Raw genomic sequence first — 15,767 nt, 5'->3', positions numbered from 1 at the left:
CCTCTGCTGCTGTGGTTGTTGTTCATCTCTTGTGTAAAAAAAATCAATAAATGAAATCTATCGAGTGCCGCTTATAATAGATAAATGAATAAATAAGTTATTCTTGCCTCCGTTAAAGCAGACCCCTGTTCCGGTATTTTTCGTGTGTGTGTGTGTGTTTTGTTTTTTTTTACCGGAAGTCAAATGCGCGTTTAGCTAGAAACGAAAGCACGTGATCATAATGACATTACGGGTTTATTACCTTAAACACGATCAAGTTCCGCAATCGATTATTTGTGAAGCAGCATGCAAAATACTAATCTAAAATACACTAAAATAGTGTAAAGCACGTCAATTATTCTTTTTATATTTTCATTTAATCTAAACATTATTGAAAGCAAACATTAGCCTGTGTTACAAAACTCCAAAAATCGGAATCCTGAGTAGATCAGTCTCCTCTAAAATCCCTGAATTCTCTAAAATACGAATAGAACATTTTACTTGGTCTAGAATGTGTCACGGTCTGATTTTCAAGTTTTTAATATATAATTATAATGTAAGTTCGATGAAAAACGTCACTCTTTTCCTTTTTAATGTTAATTATTATATTTAAACCTGAAAATTTGCCATAAGGGAATATCTTTAAATGACTCAAAGTCTGTGTTCGACATTTGCTTGACGAGAGCGTAACATCTGGTCTGAACTTTGCGTATTGGATTTTACATACACAATAAACCTCTATAAATTGTCCTGTATAGGATAATGTTCGGTAATTTAGCAATAATTATATCTGGAGAAAAAAGGTTGCGATATGCAGTATTAAATGAGACAATTTTCTCGTGGAAAAAATGAGTGAATAAGTTACGTTTGCTGCGTAAAATCGGACGATATATCTGGGTGTTTATAAATAGGTTCAACAGATATTCAAGAATTTGAATGAGATTGTTCGCAGCTGTTGAAAAAAACGTACTTTTTTAAACTAAGGACAATTTATGCGACATGGCTGAGGAACACGAGTTTTCAAATACATGGGATGATCGTTCGGATAGATTAGCTTCTTATGGCACTTGCAAGGAGGATACGTCCTCGTACTACAGTTTCAGTTCAAATATGTCCGGAAATACTGCATTTAACAACAGTGATCTCGGATTATGGACCCGTTTCTTAAGGTTCTTTCTGAGCGAAAATGATAGTTCAACAACTCATCTGCTTGACAACGCGCCAAATCACAAGAGGACGTTGAGCTCCCTGACTGGAGTCTTTACACCTGTTGCTCTGTCTATGTTCGGAACAGTTCTGTTTATAAGAATCGGTATGTTAAAATTATGTTGTTCTTTTTTAATACCCGTTAGTTTGTTTGTAAGCTTACAAGCTTCACCGATACCCTTATAAGCGACTCCTCCAAAAGCCTGTTAGTAACGTTAGTAGAGAATAGTGCAAGATGCATACAGTTGTCCAATTCCAGGTTCTTTAGCCTGCCTGGTGTAAGGCACCCATATTCGGGACTCTTATCCCAATGTTAGTAAGTTTTAGATGTAGGACCAGAGGCCCGAAGTTACGTAGTCAGAGTTACCACTTGGCCACTGCGTCCGCTCTTTATAAAACATCTTTGTTACAGCCCTTTAAAGTGTTTGATTAAGTTGGTGTGTGCAAGCGACAATGTTCATATTAGATATATATATTATCTAGCATTTGAGTAAAATGTAAAAGCCACAGAGAGAGATTCAGCACTCTTGTCATATTAACGAACAATGTTGCATTTCATATGGCATTTACTATTTAGAGGCTCGTTAAAATGTACAGATATAGAAAACAAACAGGCGCCATTTTAATCACAAAGCTAGTTTCAGAGAACTACAGTCGCATCTGTGTACTTTTCTATTTCTCAATACATCAAAACATATTTATAATGTTTTACTTGTTGTTTTTCCCATGAACTGTGCAGAAATGTAGGTTATTGCTTTCATGTCACAAAATAGTTTTAGGTTACAGCAGACTATGTTTGAAGGTTAATGGACCTAATGTATCGCGCCACTAAATGTTTTGTAAAGTAAAATGACACGAAATTGGTCTGAATATTTTGTATAGCAAACTTAATAAAATGAAAACATATAACGCGGCTGAAATTCAGCACAATTTATACATGATGTAAGAGTCTGCTGTATCGACAAGGGGAAGTAACACTGTGTTGTAAAATGAAAACTGGTAACTAACAAAGGCTGAACACCAGTGAATCCGACACATAAAATTCATGTCTTTAATTACGGTATTTTCAGATTTATTTAAAGTCGGCAAGATAGCAAACAAGTATAATATGAGTTAAGATACGATTTATTTAAAGTCTGCTCTAAAATAAATCAAAAACAATATATTGTTAATATAACATGCTGATGTATATGGCTTTAAAGGAAATACTCATGGTTACATGCAAAAGGTTGACAAATATGATTGCAGCGCAAGACCGTAGGCAAACAAATTCAGTAAAGAAAAAAAAGAACAATTGAAACTAGTCACTACATTGATTGCAAGTGAAATAGAAAATTAATTCTACAGACGTAACAATGGCATAAATAGCATATGCCTACAATATGCCTACAATATGGAGAGATAAATATACTACAAAGCTACGCAAATTACCCGGACCATGTGATAACCCGGAATATATTAAAGACAATGAGGACCGGGTTTCAGGATGACTCGCCGGAACATCTTAAGGACAACCCGGACCACGTTTCAGGACAACCCGGACCATGTTTCAGGACAATCCGGGCCATGTTTTTGAAAGCTCTAGACAAAATATAAGTTATTAATGATATTTTAGAATGACTAGCAGAGTCGTAAATGAACAATGTTCACTGTCAGTATACTTTGACAGTTACAGGCCACTCTTATGGACGACCCGGTCCATACCATGGATGGCCCTGGCCATAATACGGACTCCACGGACCATATCGTGGAAGAACTTTACCGTATCATGGACGGCCCTGTATACATCACGGACGACAAGGACCATAAGATGGACGACCATGGCCGTATCCTGGACGACACGGACGATATCAAGCAGGATCATAACGTGGACGGCCTGAACTGCATGACAGATGACCCCGACCAAGTTTTAGTATTAAGTGAATCAGTTTTCAATAACAGTTTTAGTTTGGATTTGTAAGATGGCTGTTATAATGTATATGAACAGTAATCATTAATTGTTTGTACGTTGGTATCGCCAATGTAAAAGCAAGGAAAGTCAGGATTTGTATTTTACTAGATGGATGGTTGCTGAACAGCAGCTATTAACCACATACTAAATATCATTTCTGATTGATTGACAGAAGTGAAGTACGTGTGAAAAGGGAGTATTTGATTGTCGGTGGTTCTGCTGATCTTAGACTAATTAAAGACAATTATTATTAATGCAAAACGTACTACGTTACGTTATTTAAAATTTAAAGTCTTTATATTTCAACTTTAAAGGTACTAAAAATAGCTTCAACCACATTTAACTGCGTCAAGCAACCTAACAAATAGTAGATCTGTTGAAAGTAGGGTTATATTGAAAACGCTGTTCTCCTCAAATTAATGCTGTTATCACACGTAACGAGTAATAATTGGCGAATGATATTTTTAAATAAGATATAAAGCCGTCACAATATATAACATCACATTAGATCTATATAACATCATAATATAGAACACCACAGTAATTACACCAACGCTACAACACATGTGACATCACAACAACACAAAAATATACATCATTTCCGTGTTATAACATACATGTAACACACCCAATATTTTTCTACCCAGGTCCGTCAATAGAAGCACATGCATCAAGCAAATTTCGTGTAGATAGTTAATTTCTTGAATATTCTGCCAATAATGTCAACGGTTTACACTGAGTGTTCATAATTGTCTTCTTCACATGTCTTCTCAGTTTGTTCCCTCTGACTAACTTCCCACGAACAGGGACAGCATCCGCCTCTCTGAAAAGAAGTGCTGTCATGAGGTACAAGGCAAGGTTCCCTTTATACGCACAGTGAGTTAGGCGGGAATGCCTCCCCTCTACAACGTTGTTGGTCCTAATCAATCTGTCACACACTGACCACGATGTCACTGGTCACAACTCACTCTCGATCAATATTGATTATCGAGCCGCTCATCGTTGCTCTTCTCCTGCAGTTTCTGGAAGACCGCTGGGATGTCCACGACAGATAATAGCGGTAAATCTTGAGAAGGCAGGTATAGATGTTTTACGGTGCGTTCGGTTGCTATATGCTAATCCCCGGATGTTTGGATTTTAATGCGTATGCGCTCTTGGTTGTTCCTAATCCCCGTAATTACTAAAAATTAATTAATATCGAAGTGAGAATTATATGCATCAAATCAATTCGTACTAAATTAATATTATGATTTCGTATTTTATATGATAAAAGAATATAAGTCATAACCGCGAAATATATTTCTAAATATAGATTGCGGATTCCGTACTTTTCCACCATTCTCCGTACAAAACCGATTGTTCCCGAATATAGATGTACGGTACGGGGATTAGGAACTACCTGGGCTCTTTACGTGTGGAAAAAGGTATGACGGTAGTAATGGTATGGCGGTATTAAAAACATTTATTCATTGAGTCATATTAAATTGTCAAACAGTACAGTGTTTTATTTTACTTTTCCATTCTTTCACTTGTTGCCAGACCATGTTCCTTGTATAAAACAATCCAAATGCTATTGAAAACACAGGAAAAAACATGTCGACCATAATGCAAGAGCACCGGCTAACTATGAGTAAACAACGTATTCTTCCGCAAACTTTCCCAGCATCCTCAGCTGTCACTAAGCAACATCCTTAAACTACATAATACCAACTTCCGTATATCTGACCTTATCTTAAATACTCTATAAGTATATGATTACTGATCAAATTGAAAATAAAAGCAATACTTAGCATGCAAATGCTTTTTTGACCTCTGAAAAAAAAAGGAACTATATAGTGTCAGGGACTACATTCGAATACCGCATTCCTCCCGTCATACCTAATGGTTATAACACACTAAATAGTTTTTGTTCTTTATTCTATATAAAACTGACCTAATTCCAATGACCGCAGCACACATCAGGACCCATTTTAAATTTCTGTAACTTACATTTTCTTGAAGAATATTGTCAGTGTTAACTAAAAATCAAAAGAAAAGTGGGGGTCATGTTTGATGCAAGAAAAATAATTTCAGTCAAACACACAAACTGCAAAATCAGCTAAAAAATGAGACCCCAAATTATACTGGTGGTGCATGATCTAAGTTTCCATGAAAAAATTTGTCATGTTGTTATTTCATTATGAAAATGCTACCTACATGTCAAGCATAGATCTGTCATGTGATTTTAGCCAAAAAATTGCAAAGAAAATAAGGAAAATAGCTCTACAGAGCAAAAAAACTGAGGACTATTTGTGTCCGCCATTATGCGACTACCATTTTTTTTCGCGCCATTTTTCTATTTAGTGTCTGTATGCCTATAAGAAAAACTTTTTTCTCTGACAGTGTGCCAGTTTCTTTTGAAATGTACAAGAAACCCAAATGCATGAAGAAATACAAGGTTTTAGCTTGATATCAACAGTTTCCAAGTTTTTACGGCATTTTCAGTACCATAAGACAAAGCGTCAGATTTTGTCAAAAATAGCTGTCGCGACATAATTTTGAAGCAGTTACCCTAAATTCAGCCTTGTTTTGCCCTGTTTTGACATTTTCTTCTCTGATCTGCATGCAAATTACACATTTAAACTGTTATATATGTTCACTTTTACCTCTGATGGCCAGAAAATAGCAATCAGTAGCCTATAAGTATGCAGTTTTTGAAAAAAATACACTCAAAACAGTGAAAATGTGATATTTTTGGGTTTTATCCTCATTTTCAACAAAATTGCAATTAATTTGTCATTTTCTATCAAATTCTAATCAAACTAGCCCATTCCCACCATCATCTGGCCAGATTTCACTTTTTACCAATGTCATCTTATAGGTTATAACACACTAAATAGTTGTTGTTCTTTATTCTATATAAAACTGACCTAATTCCAATGACCGCAGCACACATCAGGACCCATTTTAAATTTCTGTAACTTACATTTTCTTGAAGAATATTGTCAGTGTTAACTAAAAATCAAAAGAAAAGTGGGGGTCATGTTTGATGCAAGAAAAATAATTTCAGTCAAACACACAAACTGCAAAATAGCCTAAAAATGAGACCCAAATATAATGGTGGTGCATGATCATAAGTTTCCATGTAAATAATTTGTCATGTTCGTTATTTCATTAGTGAAAATGCTACCTACATTTAGCAAGCATAATCTGTCACTTATTTTACTCGAAAAATTGCAAAGAACTAAAAATCAAAGCAAAAAACTGGGGGTCATGTTTGATGCATTAGAAAAATAATTTTCTCCCCCGCGCTCTGGTGGTGCATGATTAAGTTCCCTGAAAATTTTATGTTGTTATTTCTTATGAATGTATACAGTCAGCTGATCGTAGTGATTTTAGCGAAATTGCAGAAATAAGGAATAGCTTCGCAAAAACTGGGACTTTTGTGTCGCATTTGCGCCATTTTTCGCGCCTTTTATTAGTGTGTATGTATGCGCAGTATCCTCGTGGTGAATAGTCCATGACATATATAGTTCAACATTATTAATTTATATATTATTATTATTATTTTTTTTTGGTGGGGGGGGGGGGGGGGGGGGGGGGGGGGGGGGGGGGGTGGTGGAAGGAGGCATTTTTATGCTAGGTATTGCTTTTATTTTTAATTTAAACAGTAATCATATCCTTATAGAGATTACTTTTTTATATTTCTAAGCCCATTAACTTAATTGGTGACACTGTATGAAGAAAACAAGGCTTCTGCTATAGCAGCTGTTGATATGTCAACTTGTTTGAATAAAGTACTTTTTTGTACTTTTAAAGACATTCAATTGTTATTCAAAAGGCGAAACATTGATGACAATTTAAAAAGAAGTGACTTTTTGTATTTTTTTCATGATTTTTTAGGTGTAACTGGCCTTATATTGGCAGTTCTGTAAAAGAGTAAAAAATCACTCTTTATGGTACTCATTCTACTTTTCCGCATTCCTCAAGACCAGTTTTATATTAAGTTTTGACGCGTTTCTTGAAATATTGCTTAAAATCTATACATACTGAATTGTGGAAAAAATAGCTGAATGATGATGTTTGAAACAGGTTTGGGTATCCGTACAGAAATGTCATTTGTGAAGTCCCCATTGAGCAGATTAGGTTAAAATGTCTCACATTTATTCATTATACATTGAAATAGCTAAAAATGGGCATATTTAGGAAATCTTTAGTAACATTTTTTTATAGGTATGACGGTAGTAATGGGCCGGTATTCCTCTGTGGTCCACTTGAATGTAATCCCTGAAAGTATACAGTTAAAATTCTTTGGGGGTAAAAAAGGGCATTTCATGCTAGGTATTGCATTTATTTTCAATTTAATCAGTAATCATATCCTTATGGAGTATTTTAGAAGAGGTCATGATTATGCACTTTAGTTAAAGTATCTTATTTGAGCAAGGCAGTTGTGGGTTTTGAACTTTTCAAAGATCTACATATATTAATGTTTCCTTTGTCTTGAGGTGGTAATTTAGTATCAAGCAGACTCATTATTGACCAAATAGATTGAAATGGGATATAAATTAACGCAGTCATGTCTTTTTTCCCTACGTAGAGTGCGCATGCGCGAAAAGTTGCTCCCGTTGCTAAGGCAGTAGCTATCTGTAAAAAGGTCTATACAGGATCGCGCTCTATACAGGCAGTCTGTATAATGGAAGGAATATCTAATCACACTAAGTAACCGGATATGTTCGACGCAGGATCGATACATTGATTTGAAAACTTTAGTTGTGTTGGTATTCTCCTTATCTCGGTCTATAAAAACAAATAACCAGTAAAATCACTTTACTAGTCTTATCACGTAATAAATGAAGTTTCCAAAGCCGATTTAAAATCCTGAAAAGATGCCATTTTAAGTAAAAACGGCGAAGTTAAATGTTAAACTGTACGCCAGTTTCAGCAATTATAAAGTTTATAGCCACATTTCTTTGAAAATATTGCAAACCCGTGGCAAAGCGTAAACGTATTACGGCCCAAAAATGGATAATTCAAAAGAAAATGACGTCAACGTGAAAAAGCGTAGACTTTATCGCGCATTTCACTGAATTCAATGACGTTGATGGACAATATATTCATTTACTTTGTTTATACGCGTTTAATGCTAGAATAGCGTTAGCGCATGTTTTTTTTTTTTTCGTGTTATAACATCTTTAGAATCCCTCGGGATTCTGCAGATGTTATATCACGAAAAACATTATCGAAAAGTTTTGTGTGAGACTTTGAAAACTTAGAAAGGGGCTACCGATAAAGCATAATATTTCATCAATCTGGGTGAAAGCTCACAGGTCAGGATTAGATGCTTTGTTATGAATTAAACTCATTAATAATTGTTTCACCAAGCGACGGTAAATAAAACTTACCTTTATTAATAATTTGATTTAACCATCCTCAGAAGTCTCTTAAATAATTGCTAAATGCTCTATTTATGTTTTTTAATACAAATAAGATAAAAAAAAATATTTCAGTCTCAATTAACGTTGATCCACCAATTTGATATGATGTTTTTATAAAAAAAAAATACTACTTTATTACCTAACGCGATAACAGCCGTCTAACCCGTGACAAGTGGCTCGATCAGCTGTCAGTCACGGGATTTTATCAGTTTTATTGTTTTGTTTTGTTTCGTTATTTCTTACTGTGTAAACACAGTATATTTTACACAGGATAAAAGCATGGAAATACTTTTAAGCAATATGTGAATATGACCTTTATTAATAGCCTTTATATTACACATATTTAACAATCGATACGGATCAAACATAATCTGCAGTAGCATTCGGATAGAACATTGTATAATTATGGAATGTTTTGTTGTTTATAGAATTTAACTATTAGAGGGCTATGTTTACATTTGTGCTTACTGTTTTAAAGCAACTTCAAAACACAAAATAGATAAATAAACCTTGCTATTATCAAGGTATTCAAAGTCTGCGGAAAAAACATAATAAATGTATATGAACTGATGGTTCTAAATGTGTGTAGTATTGGCATCATTAATCTTTAATGACTTACCACATCAGGGTAGAAGTAAGGATTAAATTTAGTCTTAATGCAATAGTAAAAACTAAAATATCTTCCTTTAGAAATTTGTGAGAGGAACGTACAATACTGAAAGTTAATTGCTTTTCAAAATAAAAAACACAAACCCTGGCAATTCCAGCCATATATTAATAAGAGAATAACTCCTTTCTTCAGTCAAAGAACATCAGTTGAAATGTGTGTACTGTACATAAGTTATATAGTTCAGGTCCATCTGGCTTGGTCAAGACCTTTGAAGTTCATGCAAAGGCAAAAGCATTACATAATTTATAAATAGACAGATTTTAATATAAAGGAAATATGCAGTGTAATAAGATAGTTAAAAGTCCCATAAGGATTTTTATCTTATGTTTAAGTAGGTAAAGCAGCTGTCCAAATAGAAAATATGCATAGACCTGCCCCCTTAGCTCAATAGGGAGAACGTTGGTCTACGGATCGTGGGGTTGTGAGTTTGATCCTCGGGCGGGGCATTTGTTCTCCGTGACGATTTGATAAAAGACATTGTGTCTGAAATCATTTGTCCTCCACCTCAGATTCATGTGGGGAAGTTGGCAGTTACTTGCAGAGAACAGGTTTGTACTGGTACAGAATCCAGGAACACTGGTTAGGTTAACTGTCTGCTGTTACACGTCTGAAATACTGTTGTAAAATGGCGTTAAACCCAAACAAGAAGAAAATAGGCATAATGACATGGTTATAAAAGTACTACTTTCAGTATTGCTCATTGACTTATGTGATAAGTGCACTGAAAAGAGAAGGAATCAAAAACAATTAGATTTAATAATACTATAGTGATAGTAGGTTTTTAGGTCACTTCCAACAGCCTTGCTGTTGGGTTAACCCTTCAGCGACATGGTTAGAGTGTCCGCCTACAGATTGCGAGGTCCGGGGTTCAAGCCCCAGTAGGGACCTTAGTATTTTCTCTTCCAGGATTTACTTTAATACTTTCTACTAGTTGAACCAAATCTTCAAACCTTTGACAGTTATTGGGAGAAAACAATTACCAAAAGTAAGATTTAACCTTTAGCCTGCTGGCAGAAAGAAATATTGCCTTTGTGACTTTTGACCACCCCCTTTGAATTTTAAATGGTACTGCCGAAGTTAAATGATGGACCAGATCATGTTAGAAATTAAGCAGGGTAAAGGTTAAAAAACAACAACATATTTTGTCGTTTTTAAAAAATTGTAGCAGTCACATTACAAACAAAGTTTTTATGAGCCTTTAAGTTATCAATATTTTTCAGTTATAAAAAGTCACGGCCTGTTCTGGTATAAAACAATATTGAGATTTATCTATAACAGACTATTATCTGAAGATGGAATAATTATTAAATTCGCGAATGGACTAACCTTAGTTTAAGTTTACATTGCAACATAGCTTTGTTGGTATAAGGGTTAGATATACATGTTCCAGCAGTATATTATCCCTAAGTGGGCAGACTAACGACTGGCAGCAAAAACATGTCCATTCCAGATTTAATAATTATTCCATCTTCAGATAATAGTACGTCAGTTCTATTATAATGTGTTTATAACTGGTAACAAAGTGGTTAGAGCTGGTAGTTCAGAAGAGGGTATTAGAAAACTGCACAATGTATAGTAAAAACATTTATTTATTGATGATAAAATGATTATTAGACCCCTTAGAAACTCTTAATGGGTTACTATGGCCAGGTGTCCTGAATTAAAAAATACCTGGAATGCAGAAATAGAGAGGATGAAGTACTTGTTTTGAGTACTTGTAGGATTTCTTCCTTTGTTTGGACATTCAAGCATCAGAGATACAAAATTGAATATTGCATTTTTCTCTTGATTTTGTGGTACACATTCAAAATGTACTTGAAAAAACCTATATCTGTATCAGATATTTATATTTTCTTGTAGCGACTAACACAGTTTCATCTTGGTTATTTCCTTGAACTGGCCAGATCCCTTAATGGATTCCAGAGTTATGGCCCCTGATAGGGCTATTTTGACATTGTCTGCACAATAGCAGCTTCATTTATGATTTGAATTTAATCAAACTTGCATAAAAGTTGTGTCACCAAATGATTTTGGTTCCATTCTTGAACCAGCCAGATCCCATTATGGGTTCTATAGTTATGGCCCCAGAAAGGGTCAAAATTGGCTATAGAAGCTTCATTTATGATTTGATTTTAACTAAACTTGCACACAACTTGTATCACCATAAGATCTCGATTCTTTTTTATACGCCTGCAGGGACGTATTATGTTATCGCCTCGGTGTTCGTCTGTCTGTCTGTGTGTTGGTTAGCAATTTCCCTTCTGCTCTGTAACTCTTGAACCCCTTGATGGATTTCAAAGAAACCTGACACAAATGTTCACTCATTGAAAGGATGTGCAGAGCGCATGTTTCAGATGGCTAAATTCAATGTCAAGGTCACACTTACGGGTCAAAGGTCATATGACTTTTATGTGAATATTGCTCTGCATTTGCGTTGCATTGCAGTGCTGTTTTTATTTGGCAGATCCTTTTTTTGTTTGCTTACAATATTTTTTTTACTTCCCTTTTATGTTACTTTAAATAGCTTATTTAGTAACTTTTTTATTATTGGCCATAGGGAAAAACTGAGACTACTTTTCTGTGGTACAACATTGGTATCTACAACTTTTAGGTGTATTTTCACATAATCTGTACCTTGTTTACAAGAATTTTTTTCTTTTTGTTTTTGGTTAAAGCAATGGTACTCAGGTGAGCGATATAGTGCCATCATGGCCCTCTTGTTTGGGATTTAACCCCTACTTCCCTTTCTTACCACTCCCATCAATTAAAAAATATTTACCTTTTCAGTTTGTTTACCCTGACTGATGACTCATTCAACCAACTCAAGGTCATATGAAAGCATACTAAGTCTTGCATTGTCAACAGGTAACATATATATGACAATATTATGGTGTCAGTAAATGGGGACATTACCATCCTGTGACACACAGCTAGTTTCCTTCTGGTAATAACCAGATAGTAACTGGTATTAACCAGAACTGGTAATAATAGCTGCTAGCTGGTTAATGGTTTGAATAAAGTAATGGAACCCTTCAAGCTTCAGTAAAAGTAACAGTTTCTCTTAAATGATGAGTTTGACAGTATGTTATGGGCAGCTTAGGGGGTGGTTCTGATGGACCAGTTGTATTGTCTCATATTGTAGTACTAGTATTTCAGCAGGGAAAATTAATTTTTATTATGTTAATATAACACTTAAGTGGGTGAAACAGATTAAAGCAGCTTGGTTCTAGATACACTTTGAAATTAAGGCTGCTTGCTCATAAATTCTAATTTCTTATATTATGTATTGTAGAAGATCTATATAATGTGTATTTGACATAGGGAGATAAAAAAGAATTGAAAACCTAGATTTTTGTTAGATCTTCCAGGAAGTGTCTCACATTTCTAACTTGATTTGATTTTGCAAAAAAATGCAAGTAAATTGATTCAGTCTGTGTGGTAAGATTTTAAGGTTACTAGAAAAGTGAATTAAACAGCTCCATTTTATCACACTTAAATCTTGTTTGTATGACTATAAAATACTTAAACATATTGTTTTATTAATAAGTAGATAAAGCAGTCTTGTGAGTCATGAAGAATTCACACCAAGGTCAATAACCAGTGACACACACTGTATGCTTTAAGTTCAATGAGTTTATAAATATGCTGATATAAACTCTATTTTTAATGTTAGGTTACATTATACCCTGTAATAAGTACATCTTGTGGCACACATTAAAATAATAATAATTTTAAACCCAGAGAGGGGCACTTATTTGAAGTCTTGTAATGGGAATTAGAAAATTTTCAGTTATTTTTTTTTTCTAATTGAACTTCACTTTAAATGATATTTTTACCATTTTGTGCTGTTATTTTTTTTTAACATTTCCTAGAATAATGTTGGTTATTTTAAACAACAAACCAAAGGGCTTGTGAATATCATTTTTCTATAAAAGTGTGAAGGAGTGTTTAGTAGAGGAAGCCCTTACTTGGAGTTATACAGTATATCAGTAATTTATTAGGGGAGGTCCTTACTTGGAGTTATACGGTATATCAGTAATTTATTAGGGGAAGCCCTTATTTGGGGTTATATTGTATATCAGTGATTTATTAGGGGAAGCCCTTATTTGGGGTTATATGGTATATCAGTAATTTATTAGGGGAAGCCCTTATTTGGGGTTATATGGTATATCAGTGATTTATTAGGGGAAGCCCTTATTTGGGGTTATACGGTATATCAGTAATTTATTAGGGGAAGCCCTTATTTGGGGTTATATAGTATATAAGTTATTTGTTAGGGAAGCCCTTATTTGGGGTTATATAGTATATAAGTTATTTATTAGGGAAGCCCTTAGTTGGGGTTATACTGTATTACAGTATATCAGTTATTTGTCAGGGAAAGCCCTTATTTGGAGTTATACGATATATCAATTATTTGTAAAGGGAAGCTCTTCTTTGGGTCTATACAGTATATCAGTTATTTGATAGGAGAGGATTTTATTAAAGTCTATACGGCATTATCAGTTATTTGTTATAGGAGCACCTTATTTAGGGTTATATGGTATCAGTTTACTTGTATTATGTACTTTGGTCGGAGATAACTTTCTAACTTTCTATAGGATAATATGTCCCAATCACCATTTATCTTTGGTACAATAGTTCAAGGGAAGTTTTTGTCAACCATTAGTTGTCTTTTTATGTTGTCTCTTTTTTTCTCTAACCGTAACTTCAGAATTATTTTGTAGTCATGTGCTGACTCTTATTTGTTTGTAGCCTGTTATAAAAGAACTCCTGAAAACCCACAAATCATGGATTTTATTTGACTGGGATTCATTTGATATCTTATGCATTGGAAGTGTTTAAAAGTACTAAAGTGTTGCAAAGAAAGTGTTAGAAAAGGTGAATTACATTTAGAACAAAACCATGGAAAGTGGGGAGGCTACAGGCTGTGAAAATGTTGGAAACCTTACAGCTAGCAGTGACAGGCATGTTAGTTACGGTAGTTATCAGGAACGAAATGCTCCGACACCACCAAGTGACAGTAGTGAAATCAACGGGGATGACGAGGCCCCTCTCATACACTCCCCGATGATCTGGAGGTTACCTCGAGGATTGAGTATGAGTGTGAGGTCTAGGATAGATTCCACAAGGGACACTCGTAGGACCCTCGGAACTTTTGCAGGAGTGTTCTGTCCAATAGCGCTGTCAATGTTCAGTACTCTTTTATTTCTTAGGACAGGTAATCTTAACCCTTATCATGCTAAATTTCTATAATGAACTTGTCAGTCTTCCAATTTGGACGGTACCATTAACTGTTAAAAGGGGTGCTTACCAAAAGGATACTGACTGAAAAGCGAACAGTGCAGGTCAAGATCAGTCTGCACGGATGTGCAGGCTGATGATGATCTACACTGGTCGCAAAGGCAGAATCAATTGTGTCCAGCATGATAAGCCCGTTAACCTAATTTTGCTTTTCTTCTGCTTTCTCGGAACATGTGCAGTTTTTGTTCAGTGTACAGTTATTATCCTCTTCACTGATTAAGCTATAAAGTTGTCATCAAAAACCTTTGCAGGATACTTTTAAAACATGAAACTAACATTTATTGTATGTTTTGCTACCGAAACAAAAATATCTAATCTAATCTCATTTACTAACATGTACATGCAGTACAGCAGTATTAAAACTTACGGGCAATTCACAAATTGCATTTAAGCTACTCTGAGTGACCCACAGATCATGATGGAATGAAATGCATAGAATGTGTATACAGTCGAAACTTGTTATCTCGAATTTCAAGGGACCATGCTTTTTATTTCGAGATAACCGAAATTCGAGTTATGAGAAAGGACGTATGGACGAAATGACGAAAAATAATTGGTTTAGTTACGAGAAGTTTTAATAAAAAAATAAAAGCTGTTCCTGTGATGCTGTGTATATGCTGTCGGCACTTTACACGTACACGATTCCATACAGTTTGTGTTTACCAAAGTTTTCACTTTTTTGAATAATGAAAATGATACTAACCTCGAATGTTTTTGAGCAAAGTTCCTTTTTGCACCACGTTTCTCTCCCTGAGGATTGACAGCATTTCAATCTGACATTTTGAACGTTTAGTTTAAATCAAAAGCAATTTTCAAAGCGTCTCAAAACCAAATGACCGCTGATTAAGAAGTCTAATGTTTACATCAAACAATAATAATTATGAAACGTGCAAATAAGTATGACATCATCTCACTTTGATTATCGCCGCACCTTTGATATGTCGGCATCGCGGCTCTCTGGTTAGGCAATAAACATGGACAGGTGTTAAAACCCAACCACATTTTCAAAGAGATGTGTGAAATTTTATCGCATATTTTCCTCACTTCGACTTACCGAGTTTACAATGCACTTGAATTTTACTGACGGGACTGAAACCATTTCGACATATCCGGAGTCTCGGTCACTTAAGTCAAATTTTGACGTAACCGGAGTTGAATTACATATATAAAGAAGGAAATTTGACGGGACTTGAAAATTCCTTCGACTTAAGCGGAATTTTGAGGTAAGCGAGTTTGAGATACCGAG

General features: G+C 34.9%; 1 protein-coding gene across 4 annotated transcripts in view; it reads left to right on the top strand.

Moving 5' to 3' along the window:
• Positions 1-963: 963 nt before the first annotated feature.
• Positions 964-15,767, top strand: part of LOC123527542 (solute carrier family 12 member 9-like) — a 38,916-nt gene continuing 24,112 nt past the window's right edge. Inside the window, exons 1-2 of one of the 4 annotated variants that reach the window (XM_045307063.2) lie at positions 8,718-8,852; positions 13,973-14,438. In XM_045307063.2, coding sequence (XP_045162998.2) covers positions 14,123-14,438 — 316 coding nt within the window. In that variant the 5' untranslated portion in view covers positions 8,718-8,852; positions 13,973-14,122. Of the gene's footprint in view, positions 1,292-8,717; positions 8,853-8,929; positions 8,948-13,337; positions 14,439-15,767 lie in introns of those variants that run through there. The other 3 variants (XM_053523536.1, XM_053523537.1, XM_053523535.1) reach the window with 3 other exon arrangements.

The sequence above is a fragment of the Mercenaria mercenaria genome, chromosome 14 (assembly GCF_021730395.1).
Source record: "Mercenaria mercenaria strain notata chromosome 14, MADL_Memer_1, whole genome shotgun sequence".
NCBI classification, from domain to species: Eukaryota; Metazoa; Mollusca; class Bivalvia; order Venerida; family Veneridae; genus Mercenaria; species Mercenaria mercenaria.
This window is presented reverse-complemented; position numbering and strand designations above follow the sequence as displayed.